Source organism: Podarcis erhardii, assembly GCF_964252035.2.
Source record: "Podarcis erhardii genome assembly, chromosome: 11".
Lineage (NCBI taxonomy): Eukaryota > Metazoa > Chordata > Lepidosauria > Squamata > Lacertidae > Podarcis > Podarcis erhardii.
Genome location: NC_138501.1, coordinates 8,935,647 through 8,960,529, shown reverse-complemented (window position 1 = coordinate 8,960,529; position 24,883 = coordinate 8,935,647). Strand labels below are relative to the sequence as shown.

Genomic DNA, 24,883 nt, shown 5'->3' with positions numbered 1-24,883 from the left:
TTGACTTTTAAAATGAGGCTGCATTTTAAATTGCATTTTAACCTGTATTTTAAATTGTTTTTTCTTTTTCTTTTTTTCTTATTATGTTTTTACTGAAATTTTATTGATTTTAGCCGCCCTGAGCCCCGCTCTGGCCAGGGAGGGCGGGGTATAAATAAATATTATTATTGTTGTTGTTGTTGTTGTTATTTAGTCTGTGTATATAGTTTGTGAACTACACCTTCACATCTTATCATAGATCTCATATCTCCTAAGTTTTGCCCCAAAGTAGACAGTTAATTTATGTTCTGACCATGACAAGAATCTTTATCAGTTCAAATACTCATTACCAGTTGAGAAGAAAGTTTCCTAGCTTCACACACGTTAAGATATCACAGAATAGTTAACGATGCTTTAAACTAGAGGGGTTAGGAAATCGTTCCAACACTGCGCAAGCCCCTTGTAAGAAGTGACTGAGCCATGTTTGCTGATGTGTGTAGGTTTATTTCCTGAAGCCAATTAGAAAGGGCAAGATATAGTGGGATTTTGTGCATTCCAAGTAGATGCTTCAAATATGGATCATTTAAATGGATTTCCCTCTAAGCAAATAATCTTATCTCTAATGCAATTTGTTTGAGGCATCCGGATACCGCCAAACATTCATCCGAGTCAGCTGAGCTTAATTATTGTACTCTTTTGTTTTATTTAAGTTAATTTTATTCACATGGTTTGGAATAGCGCTATTTTTAAAGCACAGTATTTCGCCTTCATTTGGCTGTACTTGCTCTCTTTAGTGTTCACTGCAGAGCTCAAAGGGTGCCTTTCACTGATAAAGTTTACCCTAAATTGCCCCATATCTTTTTGACATTATCATTTTGCAGCACCCTTTTAAACAAGAGTATTGGATAAGATCTCCAGAGGCCCAATCCAGGTCTTACTAAAAAAATTCAGGAATGTGTATGCCGCACCTAGCAAGCAGGACTCCAAGTCTCCTTGACGACAGGGAAGGAAAGCAGGATAATAAAATGCAGCAATTTCGGGGTGGGAATGCCCATTTCTAGATAATATTCTTCTGGTCATGGAGGTCATGTTTCAGAGTAACTCTTATCAGAGTTAGATGAGATTGCAGATCCAGCAAGGCCCAAACAGAGAAATTTTGCTTCTGGAGTGAAGAAGGGAAAAAATGTTATTTCTCCCTCCCTAAAGAAACTGGCCAGAATGAGCACTGAATCTTAATTCATCACGAGTAAGAGGATTTTTCTCTACACTATATTTGCGCTCATTCATCTCCACACTGGTGGCTGAGTGTGCATGCCGGAGCATAGCAGGTGGACAGCCCAGGCAAGTCTCCCCTCACCCCTAGCTGTTGCCGTCACCTCACCACTGCCTTTTTAACTGGTTATACAAGTGTGTTTTAAGTGCATTATACCAATGTGACACTAGATGGCGATGGTGAGCTTATGGCAAATTCACTATATTTTTCAAAACCTTTTTTAAAAAATCGTTTTCACAGCGTTTTTTATATGTGTCTAGATTCCACCTGAGCTGCGAAAGGTGGGGAGGTTTGGGTGAACTGGGGCGGAGGGGGGCCTTGGGCAAGGTGTAAAGGGAGGTGGAGTGGCAGTGGGGTGAGTGGATGTGGTTGGCAAGTTAAGTGAGCAGAGGTGGCAGGCCGTAGTATTCGGTATGAAGTTACTGGGGTGCTCGGCCAAACTCATCGACCTGGGAGGTCTTAGGGCCATAAATCTTGGGAGAAATGTACTGATGCACTCATGAAGGTAAGAGAATCTGCTTTGCTCACAGAATGTTCCAGGTTCAATCCCTGCCATGTTCAGGTGGGGCTTGAAATGCCCCCTGCCTCAAATCCTGGAGAGCTGCTGCCAGCCAGTGTAGGAAATATTGAATCACATGGACCAAAGGCAGCTTCCTACATTCATGAAGTGTACACTACAATGGGGCGGAATCCAGACTGGCTTAGGAGTCACCCTTGTGTGCTAGTTGCTTCATCTGTATATGGTGGTCTGTATGCAGGATGGCTTTATACCCTTATTGGTAAAAAAAAGGTCAAGGGCCCCTGGACGGTTAAGCCCAGTTAAAGGCAACAATGGGGTTGCATCTCTCTTTCTGGCCGAGGGAGCGGTGTTTGTCCACAGACAGTTTTCCGGGTCATATGGCCAACATGACTAAACTGCTTCTGGCGCAACTGAACACTGTGACGGAAACCAGAGCACACAGAAAGGCTGTTTACCTTCCTGCCGCAGCAGTACCTATTTATCTACTTGTGCTGGTGTGCTTTTGAACTGCTAGGTTGGCAGGAGCTGGGACAGAGCAACGGGAGCTCACCCCGTCATGGGGATTCAAACCGCTGACCTTCCAATCGGCAAGCCCAAGAGGCTCCATGGTTTAGACAACAGCGCCGCCCGCATCCCTTCAAGGATATCCACCATCTAGAGCACATTACAGCAATCCAGATTGGAGGTTACTAGAGCATGAGTAACTCTGGTCAAGCTATCCTTACCACCAGAGCAGCCTTTCCCATTGGGTTTACTGGCACGTTGCACCAGACCAGGGTCCCGACCTCTCAGGGGTGCCCCAGCGAGTGGGGGAGCTGCGCAGCTTTGCCAGCGGCCTCCCCTTTACCTCCTGCACGCCCACCAGCTGTACCCCATCAACCATATGGCTGGCGGGCGTGCAGCTTGCCTCCCAAGCTTCTGCGGGAGGAGAGCGATCCCTGCAGAGTCTTAGGATGGAAGCTGGTGATTACTCAATTCCTGAGACAATGGGAAGGCTCCCTCACACCCTCCTTCCTTGCAGAGAAAAAATTTGGTCAGTTTGGGACTCAAAATGGTTTCAGGGCAGTCTTCCTGTGCTGCTCCAAACATGTGGTCCACTCATCTATGTATGTGCTTGGTTGGTACATTTAAAAAAATTTAAAAAGTATGCAATTCTTCCTAATAGACACATTATTGCAAGTAATTTCCACTAATACTGTACCATACATTTTTCTATTTTTAAAAAATATATTGTATTCTATTCAGACTTTCCCCATCAACATACATTTCTTTACGCACTTGGTTTTTTAAAAAATGTATTTTTATTAAAGATTTCCTTGGTTTACAAAAGTATGTGCAATCTCTCTCTCTCTCTTTTTTCTCCAAGTAACATTTTTTTACAGATCAGTTTCATTTGTTGAGACATTTGGAAGAAAAGGGGGAAAGAGGTGGAGGGGAGGGAAGGTGAGGAGGGGTGGTTGGTACATTTTGAACATTTATTATATATAGAAGACCTTAATTTTTTTATTACAGGGCAAAAGCCACACATTCTCCACGCAGAGAAGACCGAGGAGGGGAACACCAAAGGGATCCTATATAATATAATATATTATAATAATTTATTATTTATACCCTGCCCATCTGACTGGGTCTCCCCAGCCACTCTGGGCGGCTTCCAACCAAATATCAAAAACAATACAGCGTCAGACATTAAAAACTTCCCTAAACAGGACCGCCGTCAGGTGTCTTTTAAAAGTAAAATAGTTGTTTATTGCCTTGACATCTGCTGGGAGGGCGTTCCACAGGGCAGGTGCCACTACAGAGAAGGCCCTCTGCCTGGTTCCCTGTAACCTCACTTCTCACAGCGAGGGAGCCACCAGAAGGCCCTTGGCGCTGGACCTCAGTTTCCGGGCTGAACGATGGGGGTGGAGACGCTCCTTCAGGTATACAGGACCGAGGCCGTTTAGGGCTGTAAAGGTCAGCACCAACACTTGTGCTTGGAAGCGTACTGGGAGCCAATGAAGATCCTTCAGGACCGGTATTATGTGGTCCCGGCGGCTAGTCCCAGTCTCCAGTCTAGCTGCCGCATTCTGGATTAATTGCAGTTTCCGGGTCACCTTCAAAGGTAGCCCCACGTTGAGCACATTGCAGTAGTCCAAGCGAGAGATAACTAGAGCATGCTCCACTCTGGTGAGACAGTCCGCGGGCAGGTAGGGTCTCAGCCTGCGTACCAGGTGGAGTTGGTAGACAGCTGCCCTGGATACAGAATTGACCTGTGCCTCCATGGACAGCTGTGAGTCCAAAAGGACTCCCAGGCTGCGCACCTGGTCCTTCAGGGGCACAGTCACTCCATTCAGGACCAGGGAGCCCTCCACACTTGCCCACCTCCTGCCCCCCCAAAACAGTACTACTGTCTTGTCAGGATTCAACCTCAATCCATTAGCTGCCATCCATCCTCCAACCACCTCCAGACACTCACACAGGACCTCCTAACATGACGGTCTAGCCATTTCTTGCGCCAAGAGAACTTCGCCAGCGCGCCTGTTTTGGCGCAGATGGGAACATGGCGAGGCGCCCCGACGGCTGCCCTCGCCTTCCCTTCCCTCCTCTGGGCGGAGTTCCCCAGCCCAAAACAAGGGAAGGAGTTCAGGCTCTCGGCCCCGGCCGGCCTCCCCCCTCCGCCTCCCTGCCCGGGGTCCCAGCATGGCGGGCCAGGGCGCCCCGGAGCCCCCGATGCCCGTCACGCGCCAAGTGGGCGCCCGGGTTCGCCCCCTCGCCGATGCGCCCAGGGAGCTGCAAGACGCCGCCCGGCGCCTGGTGGTGGACGCGGCCGGGAAAGCGGTTTCCTTCGGATCCCTGTACCGGGAGCGGAAGGCGATCGTGGTGTTTGTGCGGGTAAGCCGAGGTGGGAGATCCACCCCCCAAAAAAGTGATTCGTTTTTAAAGGGAACTTTTAAAAAGCCTTGCGCTTTTTTGCAAGACTTTCGTTTCGTCTTGCAAACAGGAAATCGGAAGCTGCGATCGCGGTCCGGATTGCAGCCGAGGCCTTGGAGGAAACCGGGCCGTCCGATGCACATTCGTTTTAGACAGACATTCTTCACCCCATTTCCCTGGGACTTATCCTTGTTGAATTCAGGAGGGCTTTTGTTTTCTTCGTAGGCACGTGGCAAGGATCGCGCTTCAATAGCGTTGCGCTTCAATAGCGTTGCGCTCTTACTACATACTGCAGTCGAGTGGTTGATCACTAAAGGTTTCCCCAAGAGGAAAGGAATCTTATCTTGATCACGCTACCCGAGTTGTAATGGATCCAATCGCAACACGTTTGTGCATGACTGAAACAATAATTCTAAAGAAGGGGTGGGACTTTTCAACAGGGCTGTAGCCAAATTAAAGGAATTTTAATTCGCTCACCTGAGGTTTTCTGCCGTTCCACCTAGTAAATAAAGGACTTGCTGGTTTTGTTCTGGAAAAGAAAAGAAAAAAATATAATGGGCAGTGTACAAAACTCCCAGAAAGCATGCAATTATCTTTTATCTCTTAGCACTCCCCTCAAAAGAAGATTTTTCTTCCTTTTAGTTTTTTGATGCTCTGACCTTTGAGTGAACAGGTATGAAATCATTAAAAGCAGTGTGATGGATCCAGAACTCCAGACCTCCAACTCTACTATAGATGGCTTTCTGATCTATCCTATTTAAGCCTCAGCGTACTTACCTATCCCCCCCCCCCCATTTTGAGACCTACACTCTTTGATTACAGTTGTTCTGACACTCCTCATCGTCTCTTTTCAGCATTTCTTGTGTTACGCCTGTAAGGAATATGTGGAAGATCTGGGCAAAATTCCCAAGACATTTTTACAAGTAAGTAAGTTTTTTTTTAAAAAAAAAAAAAAGTATTATATTTCGAAGTCCAATATAGGGCAATTTTACTGTACAGTATTTACATATATCTTCAATTACTGTATTTTTCGCTTTATAAGATTCACTTTTCCCCTCCTTAAACGTAAGGGGAAATGTGTGTGCATCTTATGGAGCAAATGCAGGCTGCGCGGCTAAGCCACAATGGGGAGAGGGAGCGCTGCGCAGCGCCCCATCTTGCTGTTCTAGCTTCAGGCTTTGCGCAGCTAAGCCAGAAGCTAGAAGAGCGAGACGGCACACTGCGCAGCACTCCGTCTCGCTGTTCTGGCTTCTGGGACAGCCTGTGAAGCCTCTGGAGGGCAGCGAGGTGCCTTCATCCCGCTGCCCTCCGGAGGCTTCACGAGCTGTCCCAGAAGCCTCCGCAGGACACAGGCTCCCCTTGCCCTGCGGAGGCTTCGCGCAAAGCTAGACCAGCTAGAGGGAGCACTGCGCAGCGCTCCCTTTAGCTATTCTGGCTTTTGGATAGCCCCCACGAAGCCTCCGTAGGACAGCAGGACAAGAGCCGCACTGCAGAGGCTTTGTGCGGCTCTTGCGGGAAGTGGGGGGAAGGGACAGAGGGCAGCTTACCCGCATGCAGCCTCTTCCGGCCAAGGGGAGCCTTCATCCCGCTGCCCGGGAGAGGCTTCAGCGGCTATCCCAGAAGCCAGAACAGCAAGAGACTATCCCAGAAGCCAGATCCCTCTTGCTGTTCTGGCTTCTGGGATTCAGATTTTTTTTTCTTGTTTCCTCCCCCCCAAACTAGGTGTGTCTTATCGTCTGGTGTGTCCTATAGATCGAAAAATATGGTGCTTTATGATGCATGCACTGATGAATTTGTTCTCCATGCTTTCTGTCATTCTTTTTAAATATTCAGTATCAGCTGAACACCCTGGAAGCCAAAGAATCAGTATCGCAAACAGTAATTCCTTCTTGGTTTGCAAGAATACGTATGCACTAATTTGTTATATTAATAATAACAGAATAAAAAAGACAGACAGACAGACAGGTGAGGTTTCAGAGGAAACTCCAATGATAAATATGTAGACCACCATCAGCCCCCAGCCTCTTCTGTAAAGAGGAAATTCCTTAAAAAGCTGAAAAGGCCTATGCTTTAGGAATCCTGCACAGGGTTTCACTGTACAGGGTTACAGAGACATAGCTGTCAACTTTCAACTTTTGCCTTTTCTTGCGAGGAATCCTATTTGGAATAAGGGAATTTCCCTTAAGAAAAGGGAAACGTTGACAGCTATGTACAGAGAAATAGTGCCAATCAGCACTAAAAAGGTTATGTTCAAATAACCAGTCTAGAAAACTAATCACTGCTGTAATGAATAACATTCCAGAATTGGCTACACAATCCAAAAACATTTCTGCCGTCCTATCTGATTCTTGCACCGTTGTACTGTATCATCACTGTAAATTGCCATCATATCATCTCATTTTGAGAGTCTCTGATGGCATAGCTGTTGTGAAGTCCACCTTAAGCATTTATTATCTTGCCACAATGATCATATTGTAAGTACTAGCTGCAGTTTAAAGATTTATATGTACTTTTGTGTGTTTCCCCCGACACCTTCCCCATTTAGGATGCAAATGTCAGACTTGTGGTTATTGGACAATCATCGCACCATCACATTAAGGTAGGTCCGTGTAAGTCGGAGTTATTCTACTGGCATATTTTGTGCATTTCCCTCTCTGTTCACAACCAGTGTGAAGTAGGGGCTGATGTAACTGGCATCATTTATACCTGGGAGCAGATCGAAATAAGGTCTGCATCAGAAGCCCTTCTCCAGGTGCCCTCATCTTTAGAGGGTACCACAGAGAAGTGCTGTTTTTTTCAGGTGGCACCAAAACTGTGGAACTTTTTTTTTTTTTTTTTTTTTTTTGCTGCTTTTGCAATATTACGCTATTATTATTTAATTTTTTAAATTTTGTTATTGAAAACTGCCTTCAAGTATTGGGCAATGAGGTGGGATTTAAAGTTTATAAATATTAGTGCCATCCCGTGCCTATCTACTAAGAAGTAAGTCTTGGTGGCTTTACTCCCAAGTAACTATATACAGTGGTATACCTCGGGTTACAGATACTTCAGGTTACAGACTCTGCTAACTCAGAAATAGTACCTCGGGTTAAGAACTTTGCTTCAGGATGAGAACAGAAATCGTGCTGTGGTGGCGCGGCAGCAGCAGGAGGCCCCATTAGCTAAAGTGGTGCTTCAGGTTAAGAACAGTTTCAGGTTAAGAACGGACCTCTGGAAACAATTAAGTACTTAACCCGAGGTACCACTGTATAGGTTTGCACTTAAATAAATAAAAAGAAAAGTTATATGAGCCATGTTCATATCTGCATGATAAATTTAAAAGCGCTCTATGTCACTTGAACAGTCACAACTTCCTCCAAAGAATCATGGAAATTGTAGTTTGTTACGGGTGCTAGGAATAATAGTTTTTGGGGGTGTTCTATCAACCCCCAGTACCCTTAACAAACTACAGTTCCCAGGATCCTTTGGGAGGAAACCAAGACTGTTGGCACAAGTGTGCTTTAAATGTATAGCATGGATGCTACCACTTCTGTTTGTCTAATATATCATTACTAAAATACACGTGAATAAGGACAGTTGGTTTCCAGTGGACTTATTTTTAAGTGTCCTTGAGGCGAAACACTGTAGAGTCCCACCAAAGATGAACCTTTCCTTGAATACACACATCTAAGCCCACAGGAATAGCTGCATTTTAAGTGCGGAGCTTGAAGGTTTTCAAAATCAGAATTACTCTCCGTTCCTAAATACACTGACCTGGAAATGAGTCCCACTCATTTTAGTGACAGTTATTTCCAATGCCTAGCCCTACATCCATACAACATAATCTTAAACATGTTGACGCGGGAGAAAGTCCCATTGAATGTAATGAGACTGGGACCCCCCCCCCCATACATGTGCAGCCTTCGTTTTCCAAGTAAAGGTAAAGGGACCCCTGACCATTAGGTCCAGTCGCAGATGACTCTGGGGTTGCGGTGCTCATCTTGCTTTATTAGCCGAGGGAGCCGGAGTACAGCTTCCGGGTCATGTGGCCAGCATGACTAAGCCGCTTCTGGCGAACCAGAGCAGCACATGGAAATGCCGTTTACCTTCTCGCCGGAGCGGTACCTATTTATCTACTTGCACATTGACGTGCTTTCAAACTGCTAGGTTGGCAGGAGCAGGGACCGAGCAACATCACCCCGTCGCGGGGATTCGAACCGCTGACCTTCTGATCGGCAAATCCTAGGCTCTGTGGTTTAACCCACAGCACCACCCGTGTCCCTCGTTTTCCAAGTAGTAATAATAATTTTTATTATTCTACCCCGCTCATCTGCCTGGGTTGCCCCAGCCACTCTGGGCAGCTTTCCAATGCATTATTTTGATATTTACATGTTTCTTGTAGCCGTTTTGCACTTTGACAGGTTATTCTCATGAAATGTATGTGGATCCTGGAAGGGAAATCTACAGGACGCTTGGGATGAAAAGGGGTGAAGCATCCGCTACAACAGGTAAGCTGTGGTACCAACTGTAAACACAGAGGCCACAGCACAAAAAGTAGTCACGTAAGGAACTATAGATCACAAGCAATTTCCCTCTCATACTCACAGAAAAACATACAACTGGTTTATCACTTATGGCAATGAATAACTAAGGATTATACCCAGTATTTGATCAGGTCCCAGTCACCAGTCTAGCTGCCGCATTCTGGATTAGTTTTAGTTTCCGGGTCACCTTCAAAGGTAGCCCCACATAGAGCGCATTGCAATAGTCCAAGTGGGAGATAACTAGAGCATGCACCATTCTGGCGAGACAGTCCGCGGGCAGGTAGGGTCTCAGCCTGCGTACCAGATGGAGCTGGTAGACGGCTGCCCTGGGCACAGAATTGACCTGCGCCTCCATGGACAGCTGTGAGTCCAAAATAACTCCCAGACTGCACACCTGGTCCTGCAGGGGCACAGTTACCCCATTCAGGACCAGGGAGTCCTCCACACCTGCCTGCCCCATCCCACAAAAACAGTACTTCTGTCTTGTCAGGATTCAACCTCAATCCTTTAGCCACCATCCATCCTCCAACCGCCTCCACATGACACCATATTTAAAGTACATGGCTTCCCCCCCAAAATCCTGGGAACTGTAGTTTGTGGCTCCGTGGTAAGTAAACTACAGCTCCCAGATCACTGTTAAGGTAGTATAAATGTGCTTTAACTATATGGTGTGGATTTGGGGCCAACCCAGCCATGAGGGGCTGAGGCAGTTGCCTCAGGTGGTGGAAGGCCATGAAGGCAGCACCCTGACCGACCGACCCCCCGCCTCCCCTGGAGCAGCAGCACTGGTTTCTCATGAGAGCTCAGTGCAATCGCAAAATCTTACTGAAATCTCCCAAGAGATTTCAGTGACATCTCGTGGATCTTGCTGACACCTCATGGGTGCTGCTGCACAACCCAGGTAAGGGGGAAAGCATAAAAGCAGTGTGATCCTCTGTTGATGGATTATATATCAACATGTGTGTAGAGGGCGTGTGTGTTTTAAGCTTGGACTTAAATGACAACTGAATGGAAAAAATACAGTCTTAAATATATGCAGAATGACCCTTCATAGCTGCAATGCTTTGCGATAACCTTGCATCTGGATTCGCTCCCCTATGAATGATTGGGACTGTAGGGTTTACAGAGAAACAATTTACTTAACTACTTTTTCTAACAGTCTGCGTTAGATTCCTAGTCTCGCATAAGTCACCCTACTTGAAAACTGAACAAGAGAGGAAGGCTGCAATCCTAAACAATTAGGAAGTAAAAAATATATGAAAATAACAAGAAGAGATGTGGAAAACAACAAGAAAGGATTGGATAGAATTGTGAACATCATTTGGACAGAATTGTGGACATTAAAGCAGCAGCAACAAGATGATTGGATCCCTTTCGGAACTTGAAATATGGGTACCCCCAACAAAAATTTAAAATTTGGCTCTGTAATTTGGAATTAATGTGATTGGATTGGTCTGTTAATATATATTTTTTTTTTAAAGGAAGTAAGTCCCATTGGGACTTCAGAGTAAACACAAACACGGGTTTGCATTGTTAGGCTTGGCTGGGAAGGTAGCTGGCCTTAGAAGCAAAAGCCCATTGTTGTTGTGGTTGTTGTTGGTTTATGAGTAGAGAAATTTCTGCTTTTCCTCCTCAGTCCAATCACTTCTGTTTTCTTATTGGATAGTCAAATGGCTTGCTCTCTCCTAAGCACATTTAGAAAACAACAACAACTACCAGACTTTTAGAAGACATCTGAAGGCAGCCCTATGTAGGGAAGCTTTTAATGTTTGATGGATTACTGTATTTTAATATTTTGTTGGAAGCCGCCCAGAATGGGTGGGGTATAAATAATAAATTATTATTATTATTAATTCCAACTGACTGACTTACACAAAACCATGCATAGATGTAGCCAGGTATGCTTGCAAGATCTGCAGAGCAAACTTAATTTCTCATGCAAAGTACGCTTTCTCTTCTATATCATCATATCATTTCAGTGCAAAGTCCTCATGTAAAATCCAACCTGCTGTCAGGAAGCATCAAGAGCATGTGGAGAGCAATGACGAGCCCTGCATTTGATTTTCAAGGAGATCCAGCTCAGCAGGGGGGCACTTTGATTTTAGGTCCAGGTAAGGCTGTTTCTTAAAATTAACCTTTGGCTCGGTTATGCTTACATGATGCATTTGTGCTCCTGGATATACTGGTGAAAAGTGGCCGAGCCCTTGCCTCCCTTTCTTCATACCATTGAGATCTCACACATGCACACACTTAAGGAACTTAGCAGATAAACATGCTACCACTGGATAGCATGGATTTAATGGGTGGAGGGAGAGCAGCCAATCTGTGCCCTCCCCACTTCCCCACTATCAATGACATTAATGGGTCTTTTTTCTGACTTGGCCCTGGTCCTATGTGGTTACAGTGGTACCTTGCGTTAAGTACTTAATTCGTTCCGGAGGTCCGTTCTTAACCTGAAGACTTTAGCTAATGGGGCCTCCTGCTGCCGCCGCGCCCCCGGAGCACAATTTCTGTTCTCATCCTGAAGCAAAGTTCTTAACCTGAAGCACTGTTTCTGGGTTAGCGGAGTCTGTAACCTGAAGCGTATGTAACCTGAGGTACCACTGTATTTTGTTGTGTGACCTCTCCTTCCCTTAATGTGCTACGCTCAATAAATGATGCTAGATAGTTGGAAGTCCAAACCCCCACAGTGCAGGAATATACAGCTGTCTCTTGCATGGATCAAACCTGCAAGCTTAGCATTAATCAGCCCTACGCTCGAACCAACCGAGCTCTCCAGCTGGGGGAGATTTGAACATGCGGCAGTGGGAGAAAACCTCCTGTTTTGTGGTACAGGGAGTTGTGCTGGGGACATGCCTACATTGCTGCAAGTTCATCGTTGTGAGTGGGTGGCATGTGGGTGTCATCAACAGCACAGTGCCTGACTAGTGGGCTTTGGTGGTGTTTCTGTGGTTACGGGGGGGAGGGGAGTGTTTTGTGGTGTTTGGAAATTTTCTGGTTTCTCCCCTCTGCTCCTAGTTTGACCACATACAGTGGTACCTCGGGTTACAGACGCTTTAGGTTACAGACTCCACTAACCCAGAAATAGTACCTCAGGTTAAGAACTTTGCTTCAGGATGAGAACAGAAATCGTGCTCCGGCAGCAGCGGGAGGCCCCATTAGCTAAAATGGTGCTTCAGGTTAAGAACAGTTTCAGGTTAAGAACAGACCTCCAGAACGAATTAAGTTCTTAACCCGAGGTACCACTGTATATGACGGTCATTGTGATGATGTAGCAACACTTAATCTCAATTTCTCTTCCCCTGCAACATAATTGGAGTACAGTAATCAGTAAATGGGGTGTTTTGTCATCTGGAAAGTATCCCCCCCCCCAAAAAAATATCCATAGCTGATATAGAATATGCAGGGCCATCTTTCGCAGATGCGGTGCTGGGGTGCAAATATCCACTCAGCGCCCCCAAATTACCACGGATAGTGGGGAAGGGGGGCGAAGCTGCACACTGCCAGCCATGGGGGGGTTGTGCAACTCTCCCCCATGCCGCTGCGAGAGAGCAATCCCTGCAGAGGCTTGGGAGGCAAGCTGCACACCCGCCAGCCATATGTTTGACGGGGCGCAGCTGGCAGGCATGCAGGAGGGAAAGGGGAGGCCACCGGCAAAGCCGCACAGCTCCCCCACTCGCCAGGGCGCCCCTAGAGGCTGGCGCCCTGGCGCAACGAACCACTAAGCCATATGGGAAAGACGGCTCTGAGAATATGAACAACCAGCTCCCATATCCGACACCCAAGGCACCAGACCGCTTTGGCTGAAAAGATAGGTGTGATGGGATGATGAGCTGCTTGTGCGTAAAGCTTAGTCCCTCAGAGCTTGGGCCTGGTTATCAAAGCTCTGTCTAAAGCGGAGCCCCTTAAACATGACTCCCTCAATCGCTGGCAGAATCCGACAGTGGGCGTTTGCGGAATCTCTTCCAACATAAAAGCTCCTTAACGGAAACGCGTCTTCGGGATTCTCGGCGCGACAGTTTCCGGCGAGGGGTGGGTGTACCTATAGGAGGTCCTGAAACTTCCCCACTGTTTTCGCTGGAAGTCTCCCTGAGCCATCCCTCCGACTCCCCTTCCCTTGGAGCTCCCTCTCTCCCCCTGCTGGTTCCCTCCTCTGCTGCCGAGTCTCTTCTAGCCTCCGTGACCCCTTCCACCACCTGCCTTTCCGATGGCAGTTCCCTGACAATAGGTGATTGTGAATATTGGTAGCAATATTTTGTAGATAGGCAGTAACAGGCTTGTTTTTTTTAACCCCCCAGGGAATGAAATCCACCATGTGCACCTTGACCAGAACAGGTTGGACCATCTTCCCATTAACACTGTTTTGCAACTTGCTGGAGTTCAAGCAGTAAACTTCACCAACAGATCTCCAATTATTGATGTGTGACTTTGTCAAAAGAAGAAAAAAAATCCATGGGGCGAGTACATCCATGTAAACGATACATGTCAACAGTGTGTTCAGCAAATAATTTTGGGTTAGGTTGCTATAACATTGGAAGATTCCTGGCTACTGAATAGTTTCCGGTGGGTAAAAATGGACTTCACACTTTATTGTTTCATTGAACACAAAGTTAAGTTGTGATGTGTATAACAACAAAAAAAGTGATGTTTAAACTTGCATAAAAATATACTTGGCATACAGTGTATAGGTTTTATTCCTTCACAGCCTTTATTATTATTAGTGAGTTCTGTCTTCTGAACCCCTGTCTCACAATGACTTAATAAAAGCACATATTTTTCTACAGATTAAATAAAAATGTAAATTTTTACTGTCTGTAAAACAGCTTCTTTGATGAGTCAATACAAAATGGTTATGATTTGGACCCAGTGGTGGAGACTCTGCAGTCCTCTTCAAGAATATTGACATGGACTCAATGGGTAGTAGACAGCTAAGTTTTATTCAGAGTAAATTCTAAGAAATGAATTAATTTGTCTGCTCTGAATAAAACTTAATTGAATACCACCTGATAGGCTGTGAGGAACTGAAATGTGCAAAGAAAAGTAATTTTGTGTCCTGTCCCTCAGAACTATGTAGGGAATTACTTCCAAACCTTGAGTTAAAACTTCTGCATTGGGGGGCGGATAGGAAAACCTGTAATATCAAATATTGTACTCCACGTAAGCATACCTTTTGCCCGATTTGGTCCCCAGAACGTTCAATACAAAATAATGTGTGGATTCACCATGGAAAATACGAGGAAGGATAGCACAAAATATGCATGCCATGTGTGGAATAAATCTTGTTATTCAGTTTTTATTTGAGAGGGGTGCTCATTGAGACCTGAGGCCTGATTTTGCACTACATATTAAATAGCATTTCTCCTTCTATTTACATTGCTATCAGTCACGTGCAACAATAAGGCAGTGCCCTCTCTCACTACTTTACATGAAGTGAAAATGGAGCACCCATACAGCAATACAGTAAAGTGAATGTTGCTACCTGTAGAAAAGGATAATAATAATAATATGATTTATGATTTATACACACTGGGCGGCTTCCAACAAATTAAAATACAATACACACAGGGGTCAGCAAACGTTTTCAGCAGGGGGCCGGTCCACTGTCCCTCAGACCTTGTGGGGGGCTGGGCTATATTTTTTTGGGAGGGGAAATGAACGAATTCCTATGCCCCACAAATAACCCAAAAATGCATTTTAAATAAAAGCACACATTCTACTCATGTAAAAACACCAGGCAGACCCCACCAATAACTCAGAGATGCATTTTAAATAAAAGGACACATTCTACTCATGTAAAAACACGCTGATTCCCGGAACGTCCGTGAGCCGGATTGAGAAGGCGATTGGGGCGCATCCGGCCCCCGGGCCTTGGTTTGCCTACCCATGCAATATAACATCAAACATTAAAAACTTCCCTGAACAGGGCTGCCTTCAGATGTCTTCTAAAAGTCAGGTAGTGGTTTATCTGTATAATTAACCCACTCACTCATAGATCCAGCCTAACAGGAATGGATCCACTGGAGCAAAATGTCTGCAGACGTATATTTCTGATCCAGAAATAGGCCATGGTCAATGACATCAAAAACCACTGACAGGTCCAGGATAATTGTCAGGGTTATGTTTCCTCCTGGAGTTGGTCATCTAACAGTGCAACCAACTTGTAGATGCCAGATGAGTGAGTGTGTGTGTGTGAGAGAGAGAGAGAGAGAGAAACACACAAATGCACACGTACGCACATCTATTGATGTGTATCACAAACACCACATACCTTGCTGCAGATAATAATAATAAATTTTATTTATACCCCGCCCTCCCCAGCCAGAGCCAGGCTCAGGGTGGCTAACACCAGTAAAATTACAGTAAAAACATAATAGGAAAAGGGGGAAAAAAACAATTTAAAATACAAGTTAAAATGCAATTTAAAATGCAGCCTCATTTTAAGAGTAGCCCATAAATCAAAACCAAAATCTTAAGGGGAGGGAAACGTAAGGGTCAGACTGAGTCCAAACCATAGGCCAGGTGGAACAGCTCTGTCCTGCAGGCCCTGCGGAAAGATGTTAAGTCCTGCCGGGCCCTAGTCTCTTGTGACAGAGCGTTCCACCAAGTCGGGGCCAGTATCAAAAAGGCCCTGGCCCTAGTTGAGACCAATCTAACTGCCTTGCGACCTGGGACCTCCAAAATGTTGTCATTTGTGGACCTTAAGGTCCTCCGTGGGGCATACCAGGAGAGGCGGTCCCGTAGGTACATGGGTCCTTAAAAAACGTAAACAATAGGGTTAAATGTCTGACATTTCTCTGCAAACTCAAATGATTGCAGTTATGCACAGGATATAGCACAGTGGCAGAGCACATGTTTGTATGATAAAGCCTCCAGGTTCAATCCATGCATCAAGTAGGGCTGGAAGGAAAAACTCCTATCTGAACTCCCAGAGAGATGTTGCTGGTCACCCAACGCAGCAGAGCTGTATGGACCAACAGCCTCCTTTGGTCTAAGGCTGCTTCCTCTGTTCCAGAGGTGCTGCTTTGTTAAGTCCATTGCAGCAAAAGCCACAGGGTAATCTGGCACCAATAACGGCGCCTAAAGCAACATAATTGGTATAATACTTTCTTCCTGGCTAAGCTAGGGTGATTGTGGAGTCACCAGATGCAGCTGTTGTGGATGGGCACAAAAACACACTGCTTGAATTTTGCATAGAAATTCCAGAAAATGAGTGACTCCACATTAAGACTGGTTGGCCCCATTTTTTATGTCTTCATTGCTTTCAGTGTACCCATGAGGGCCTTTTAGGCATCTGATGAAGTTTGCTCGGTTCCTTAAAGATGCCACAAGACTGCTTTTCATTTTTATTTTTGCTGTAACAAGCATAGTTATCCTTGCAGCATTTATGCTTGAATTTTTAAACTCTGATGCTTGAAAATGAGATGAAAACATAGCATTTTAATATCCAGCAGATGGCAGACATATCCTAAAAGAGAGCAGAGAAAGTAAGCATTATATGTTGATGTGCTTATGAATAGGAGGAATGGAGGGTGAGCTACGAACAATTCAGACTGATGCCTTGTTTGTGACATGAACGCCATGGAAATTATGAGGCATGCTTCCAGGCACCTGAGGGCAACAGCACACTCCTCACGTGTTAATTTCTAGAGATTCCTGCATTGCAGGGGTTTGGATTGGATGACCCTTGTGGGGTGGAGAACCCTTCCAACTCTACAATTATATATGATTTCTTTGGCTGCCAGGACACCAGCCAATAGCTTTCTATACCATGGGTAGGCAAACTAAGGCCCAGGGGCCAGATCGGGCCCAATTGCCTTCTAAATCTGGCTGGCGGATGGTCCAGGAATCAGCTTGTTTTTACATGAGTAGAATGTGTGCTTTTATTTAAAACGCATCTCTGGGTTATTTGTGGGGCATAGGAATTTGTTCTTCTTTTTTCAAAATACAGTCCTGCCCCCCACAAGGTCTGAGGGACAGTGGACCGGCCCCGTGCTGAAAAAGGGGGAAACGATTTATAATGAATTGAAAAAAAATGTTGAAATATACATTTATAAAGAAACTGGAGGTCTTTCTTCTTGGAATAACAGCTTTGGAATTGCCCAAGAAAGATGTTAAATTATTTTTGTATGCCACAACTGCTGCTCGAATTTTGTTAGCTAAAAAGTGGAAAACCCAAGAATTACCAACAATAGAAGAATGGCAGATGAAGATGATGGATTTTTCGGAGCTAGCCGATCTAACCAGAAGAGTCTGCAACCGGAAGGAGGAGGAGTATCAGGAAGAGTGGATTAAATTTAATGATTACTTAGTTAAATATGTTAAGTTAAATTAATTGAAAAGAGCTTGCAGATACTTATTTGGCTTAGGGTTTTATTTATGTTAAATGTTGAATTAATATGTTTAATTTCATAATGTGAAGATCTAAGGATGTTCATGTTCAAGTTAAATTTTATAAGAACTGTGATTTGGAAAACTGTTAAAAGGATATGCCATGAAATTCACCCAAGGGGAAGCGAGGAAGTCACTTAGTAATAGTTACAGATAGGTAGCCGTGTTGGTCTGCCATGGTCAAAACAAAATAAAAAAATTCCTTCCAGTAGCACCTTAAAGACCAACTGAGTTAGTTCTAGGTATGAGCTTTCGTGTGCATGCACACTTCTTCAGATACACTGAAACAGAAGTCACCGGACCTTTCTATATAGTGAGAAGGTGGGGAGGGGTATTACTCAGAAGGGTGGTGGGAATGGGTGATTGGCAGATAGCTGCGATGAGCCTGTTGACGACTCTTAAGGACTGCAATAGGTCTAACAGGAAAAAGCAAGGGGTGAGAAGGTGAAAAATGGCTTTGTCATGTATAATGAGATAAGAATCCAATGTCTTTGTTCAAACCAGGTCTCTCCATAGTTTTAAGTTTGGTGATAAGTTGCAATTCAGCAGCTTCTCTTTCCAGTCTATTTCTGAAATTCCTTTGTAATAGAGGAACAAGGAATTTACAAAGGAATTTCAGAAATAGACTGGAAAGAGAAGCTGCTGAATTGCAACTTATCACCAAACTTAAAACTATGGAGAGACCTGGTTTGAACAAAGACATTGGATTCTTACAGATAGGTAGCCGTGTTGGTCTGCCATAGTCAAAACAAAACAAATTCCTTCCATCTGAAGAAGTGTGCATGCACACGAAAGCTCATACCAAGAACTGACTTAGTTGGTCTTTAAGGTGCTACTGGAAGGAATTTGTTTTGTTTTGATTGGATTCTTATCTCATTATACATGACAAAGCCATTTTTCACCTTCTCACCCCTTGCTTTTTCCTGTTAGACCTATTGCAGTCGTTAAGAGTCGTCAACAGGCTCATCGCAGCTATCTGCCAATCACCCATTCCCACCACCCTTCTGAGTAATACCCCTCCCCACCTTCTCACTATATAGAAAGGTCCGGTGACTTCTGTTTCAGTGTATCTGAAGAAGTGTGCATGCACACGAAAGCTCATACCTAGAACTAACTCAGTTGGTCTTTAAGGTGCTACTGGAAGGAATTTTTTTATTTTGTTTTCACTTAGTAATGTGATTTTCAATAAGGCTATGATTTATGTTTGCGTGTCTTATGTGTTTGTTTATAATGTTGTGAAAACCAATAAACATTTTTTGGAAAAAAATGAAAGTTTGCTGACCCCTATTCTATACGAATGCGTGGACAGAAAAAGAGGAATGTCGAGACCTTTGTCGCCTTGACCCCCCCCCCCGTCCCCCGACCAGACGCTGGTGCTCAGGCGACTTTCACTATGACATCACCGGGGCCGAGCCTGGGGGATTATGGCGTCACGCCTCCCGGCCCAATGAGCGCCGGGCGGGCGGAGGGAGTGCCCGAATGAGGCGGGAGCGGCGGCAGCAGCAGCAGCAGCAGCAGCGGCCCGCGGCCGGTTGGGAGCCGAGCGGGGCGGCGCCTGTGGCCGCCGCGTCCCGCCGCCCGCCGCCCGCTGCTCCCGCTGGGCTGCGTGAGCCCCGCGAGGGGGGTAAGCGGCGGGGATGAGCGCCGGCGCGCTGCCGCTGCCGCTGCCGCCTCCTCCTCCGCCGCCATGAAGCGGAAGACCTCGGCGGCGGCGGCGGCGGCGGGCGGGCGGCGCAACTCGGCCCCGGCCAGCCTGCCCGACACGCCGCCGCCGCCGGCCGTCAAGAAGACGCGCAGCTCGGCCACGCTGCCCGCCGTCCTGGAGGCGGACGAGCCGGCGCCGCGGCCCCTCCGGAGAGAGCTCTACCTGCAGATCACAGGTGGGGAGGGGGCGCGGATCCGGGAGGGCGGTGGGGATGGATGGGGCGCCTGTTTGGGATGGATGGGGGGGACGGGACTCGCAGATCCGCCGCCCTGGCTTGGAAATCAGCCTTCCGCGTTACTTGGCGGCGCGGATTTCTCCGCAAGCTGCCCTTTGCGTCCGCGCGCGCCGGGGAAACAATGCCCGGGCTTCCTTCGCGCTTCCAAACGTTGCGCGCTCCCCGCGATCCCTTGGGATTGAAAATCTGGCCCGCGAGGAAGCTCCCGATCCCCTCTCAATAATCGCGGTGTTGTTATTGTTGTTGTTGTTGTTGTTTGCCTCCGAATGCAAATAGGTCAGACGTTCCCCTCCTCCACCATCCCTGGTGCGATCCTGATTTCTTTTCTTTTTCCCCCAAAAATTTTTTTGGGGGGTTTTCACAACATAAACAAACACATAAGACAAACAAACATAAATCATAACCTTATTGAAAATTACACTTGTTAACATGGTTAAGTGACTTCCTCGCTTCCCCTTGGGTGAATTTCATTGCATGTCCTTTTTACGGTTTTCCAAATCACATAAAATTTAACTTAAACATTAACATCCTTAAATCTTCACATTATGAAATTAAACATATTAATTCATCACTTAACTTAAATAAAACCCTAAGCCAATTAAGTATCTGCAAGCTGTTTTCAGTTAATTTAACTTAACATATTTAACTAAGTAATCATTAAATTTAATCCACTCTTCCTGGAGGAGGAGGAGTATCAGGAAGAGGTGGGTGTTCTCCTGATTTCGGATCAAATCTTCGAATTCGGTGCATTGCCTTTTGTATAGAGATAGGGGAGTCGGGGGAAATGTATTTTCCTCTCCTGCAGCTAATTATGAGCCCTTGGGGAAAACTGCTGCCTCCCCAGAGCCGGTGTGCCTGTGTGGGATAAACAAGACTTCTTTATTGTCGCCTGTTCAATGGGTGCTTGTTTTCCTCTCCACCTTTTGTACAGGAAGCTTAACATGACTCAAAACTGTCCTGATGATACAAATCCTGGGCAAAAGGACCTCCAGGTTACTTTGCCACTAGCTCCCTGCTTTATAGACTTGTAGAGTTGGAAGAGACCCCTGGGGTCATCTAGTCCACCCCCCTGCAATGCAGAAATCTCGGCTAAAGCATCCATGACAGCTGGCCACATTTAGTCGGAATCTCCTTTCTTGTAATTTGCAGCCATTGGTTTGAGCCCTACCCTCCAGAGCAGGATAAAACAAGCATCTTCCATGTGGCAGCCCTTTAGATATTTGGATATGGCTATTATATCTCCTCTCCGTCTCCTCTTTTCCAAGCTTACCATAGCCAGCTCCTTCAACCATTCCTCATAAGGCTTGCTTTCCAGACCCTTGTTCACCTTGGTCATCATATTACGGTGGGAAGCACTCTTCCGAGTAATGCAGTACAGTGGTACCTTGGGTTAAGTACTTAATTCTTTCCAGAGGTCTGTTCTTAACCTGAAACTGTTCTTAACCTGAAGCACCACTTTAGCTAATGGGGCCTCCTGCTGCTGCCATGCCGCCGGAGCACGATTTCTGTTCTCATCCTGAAGCAAAGTTCTTAACCCAAGGTACTATTTCTGGGTTAGCGGAGTCTGTAACCTGAAGCGTATGTAACCCGAGGTACCACTGTAGTTCTAAGCTTCTCTGTACAGTATATTTTAAAAAAGGTAAAGGTAAAGGACCCCTGACAGTTAAGTCCAGTCGCAGACGACTCTCGGGTTGCGGTGCTCATCTCGCTTTACAGGCTGAGGGAGCTGACGTTTGTCCGCAGACAGTTTTTTCGGGTCATGTGGCCAGCATGACTAAGCTGCTTCTGGCGCAATGGAACATGGAAATGTCGATTACCTTCCCGCCGGAGCGGTAACTATTTACCTACTTGCATTTTTGGGCATGCTGTCGAACTGCTAGGTTGGCAGGAGCTGGGACTGAGCAACAGGAGCTCACCCTGTCGTGGGGATTTGAACCACCAACCTTCTGATCGGCAAGCCCAAGAGGCTCAGTGGTTTACACCACAGCACCACCCACGTCCCTCCAATAGCATATTATTACCGGTATTTCTTTATTCATTATTGCATGTAAAGCTCATCTGTCCTCCAAGAAGCTCAAAGTGACATACACAGTCCTCTCTTCTCCCCATTTCATCTACTCAACAACCCTGTCAGGTAGGTTAGGCTGAAACAATTGACTTGCCCAACACCACCCAGGGAGTTTCATGGCTGAGCAGAGAGATGCAAACCCAGGGAGAGTATCCAGCTAAACAGTTCCGCTAGCACAAAGACTTTTGAGTGACCCCTAAGTCTGGTGGGTTGAAGGTGGGGGTGGTGGACACCCAGAACAGATTTAGGGGTTGCATGAAGAGAGGAAAGGGTCAGGAAGTTGCATTGCATAGCTAAATGTCCCTGCACTAGTTATTAGTTGGGGCAGTATCCAGGTAAACATTTCCACTTGTAGATATATTATAGATATATTACAATATGGCACTACACAGGCTATCACATCAGCGTGAACATTCTAAAACAATGCTAGGTTGCAATTCCTCTTTTCTAGTTAAGAGATGCCTTAACCTTATGAATCACAACATGATTCTCCATCTGCATGTTTTAGATTTCAACATTTTATTGTGTGTATATATGTTTGTACATAAAATTATACCTACCGTATGATAATATAATACATCTACAAAAATTATAATCTGTAGAATGCCCTCCCTTATGTTCTTTTAGAAGCCAGGTAAACAAACACCGTTTTGCCGGGCTTTTAGAGGCTGATAGATTGGAAGTCCCCTTTTCATAACACTGTAAATTATGTAACTGATGAGAACTATTATTTTTTGTTTCTATTTCTTAGGCTTTATTGTTTTCATACTACCTTGTTTTTGTAAAGCACCATACAGCCATTTTTGCTGAAGGGTAGTATAGAAAGCTCGTGATTAAAAAAAAAATAATTGAATCTACATTCTGATCATTGTTACAAAACATATTTTAAGGAGGCAAACAAAGGCTTGGGCAGGGTTCTGGAGTTGAATAACGCTCAAGGTTCTTTGCACTCACATGGTTGCTCTTCTGTCTCAGCCTGTCATGCTGGATAGATGGGGAATCATCAAAGGCCGCCAGCAAACTACTACTGAACAGCATCTCTGCTTTATTTGATTGATCTGCTTTCTTTTTCCTCCAGCTTTTTCCTGGAAACGCTGTGTATTGTCCTGATCTGATGCATACATAATTTATATGCACAAAATGGAGTGGATTTTTTAAAAATCAAAATAAGGAAGCTGATTTTAGTTTAAATTGGATGTTAAAACACATTCAGCTGTATTGAGCCTTCAATTACAGTCATTTCAGTGAAACTCTGAAAATAAGAAACATGTGTGAAAGTTTAGACTCATGAGAACAGACCCAAAGGTCTGCTTGCATGAATCAATGGCAGTTTTCCCCCACGCAGGGGATTGCCTTGATTTCTGCAGATCTCCCCTCCAGAACCTGATCCCATGCCATTCTGGATCTGTTCCCCCAAACCCTTAGGAGCAGCAGAGAGCTAAAGTAAGAAAAAGGTGGGAAAGCCCTGTTCTGTGTGCAGAATTATCTGGATCCAGCCCATGATATCTGAAAACTGAAGCCATGACCTACGTGGCAAGATTCCCAAGTGATCAGGAAAGCACTTTTAATAGCAAATGTAGTTTGGGTCTTATTCTTCAAGTAGTGATCTTCCTTGCACCTATATGGCTGCAAAGAGAGCCAATTTCACCATTGTTCCTCTGTCTCTAAGCAAATATAAATTCTGCAGTCCAACAGCCCAGAAGACTAATGTACCTAGAGATTTCAGATTATACTCCTTAGTAATTAAAAGGCTCTTCTTAGTTATAAATGGATACTGCTTTGATTATCATTTCAACAAATTTTTGTGTGGGCTTGTTGAAGAAAAATATAAGTTGGAAAATTAGGCTGAAACCAGTGATTTGATGTAAACTTTTTTTCTTGGCAGTTTTAAATCAACGTTGCAATCATGAATTAAGTTGACTTGATTTAACCCATCTAACAAACAAAGCATTTAAATTCAGCATGTCTCTGCATCTTGGGTGGAATCTACACACATATTAAAAATGTTGTGTAAATGCTTTTTGGGGGGAAATGAATTGAAAAATATATTGAATTTTCCTTAGCTCACCATTGCCATCTAGTGTCACATTTGTATAATGCACACACCTAAAACTTTTATTTGCAGCTGTATAGCTGAGTCCTGGGTATAAAATGGAACACTTATATTGAGAAGGTTTCATCTGGATGATGAATAATTGCACAAGTTTTCACCACAGTTAAACTGAAAATCTTTTGAGTCCAGGAAATGTGCTTTATCAGCAACATGTACCTATTTGTTTTATCTTCTTCTTGCAAGAAAGCAGTGAAGGATTAAATTCAATATAATACTGTATTGTAGATGTGGAAATCAAACATGGGGGGAGAAATACAAAATATTAGGAATACAACATAACTAAGGATGTGGCATTAAAGGATCCCTTAAACTGCTGTTGTAGCTTTTATTTCCGCCCAAAGTCTTAAAAGCCTTTTTCTATCTCAATTTTGGACTGCTTATAGCTGCTGAATCGAATTTCCTGTTGTGTTTTCTTATCCTTCCACTTTTATTGTTCTTTGAAAGAGGGTATAAATAATGTTTTGATTTTTATGAACAGCATGTAATCAATGGTACATGTAAATGCCCATATAAATATTGCAAGAGTTATGAACAGCAGACTCTAGCATATTGCTTAGAGCTAGATATTTTAAATCATGTAGGGCTTTTGAAGCCCCCAAACCCATTGGTGCTTTATTTTTTATTTAACAAAATGTTTATACTACTTGATTGTAATAAAACCTCTTGTGGTTTGCAAGAGATATTAAAAATATCAATGAAAAACACTTAAAACAATTAGAAACATTTAGAACAATTAAGATTAGCTTTAAAAGAGACCAATGCATGTCAACAACTGCTTGTCTGGCTAGGCTTGCCTAGGGAAAAATGTTTGTAGCAATGGGTAAGCTGTATGGCAATTGAGGCTCAGGGCTGGATAAGCAATAAGCTACTCATTCTAGTCCCAGTGTTCTTAGTGCCCAGTCTAATACTATTGGTTTTTAACATTTCTCTCCCTTCATTTCCCCAATTCTTTGTAAGCTCCCACTTTGCGGGATGGCGTGATGGAGGAACATCTAAGGGCTGTTTGATCTATTATGTTCTCAACATGCTCTTGTATTATACATGCTAATAAACACAGGGCTTAGAAAGTGCAGTTGGTTTCAGATCCCTGATATATGTTACATATATTGGAACCTTTTCAGAAAATTATAGCCTGGTTGTAAACTCCGTCTTTGATCAGGTCTCTC

At 44.8% G+C, this 24,883-nt stretch overlaps 2 protein-coding genes across 8 annotated transcripts in view; both read left to right on the top strand.

The window, feature by feature from the left end:
- The first annotated feature begins 4,439 nt into the window (after window positions 1-4,439).
- PRXL2C (peroxiredoxin like 2C) lies at window positions 4,440-14,028 on the top strand. The gene is made up of 6 exons (XM_081881097.1): window positions 4,440-4,646; window positions 5,540-5,608; window positions 7,231-7,284; window positions 9,067-9,172; window positions 11,188-11,319; window positions 13,507-14,028. The coding sequence occupies exons 1-6, from the start codon at window positions 4,455-4,457 to the stop codon at window positions 13,632-13,634; spliced, it is 681 nt and encodes a 226-aa protein (XP_081737223.1). The 5' UTR covers window positions 4,440-4,454; the 3' UTR covers window positions 13,635-14,028.
- Window positions 14,029-19,268: 5,240 nt separating this feature from the next.
- Window positions 19,269-24,883, top strand: part of CDC14B (cell division cycle 14B) — a 52,207-nt gene continuing 46,592 nt past the window's right edge. For all 7 annotated transcript variants that reach the window (XR_014161350.1, XR_014161351.1, XM_081881015.1 and 4 more), the window contains exon 1: window positions 19,269-19,476. Coding sequence is in view for 5 of the 7 variants with exons in the window: in XM_081881015.1 (XP_081737141.1) it covers window positions 19,284-19,476 (193 nt within the window). In the remaining 2 variants the exon portion in view is untranslated. The remainder of the gene's footprint in view (window positions 19,477-24,883) is intronic.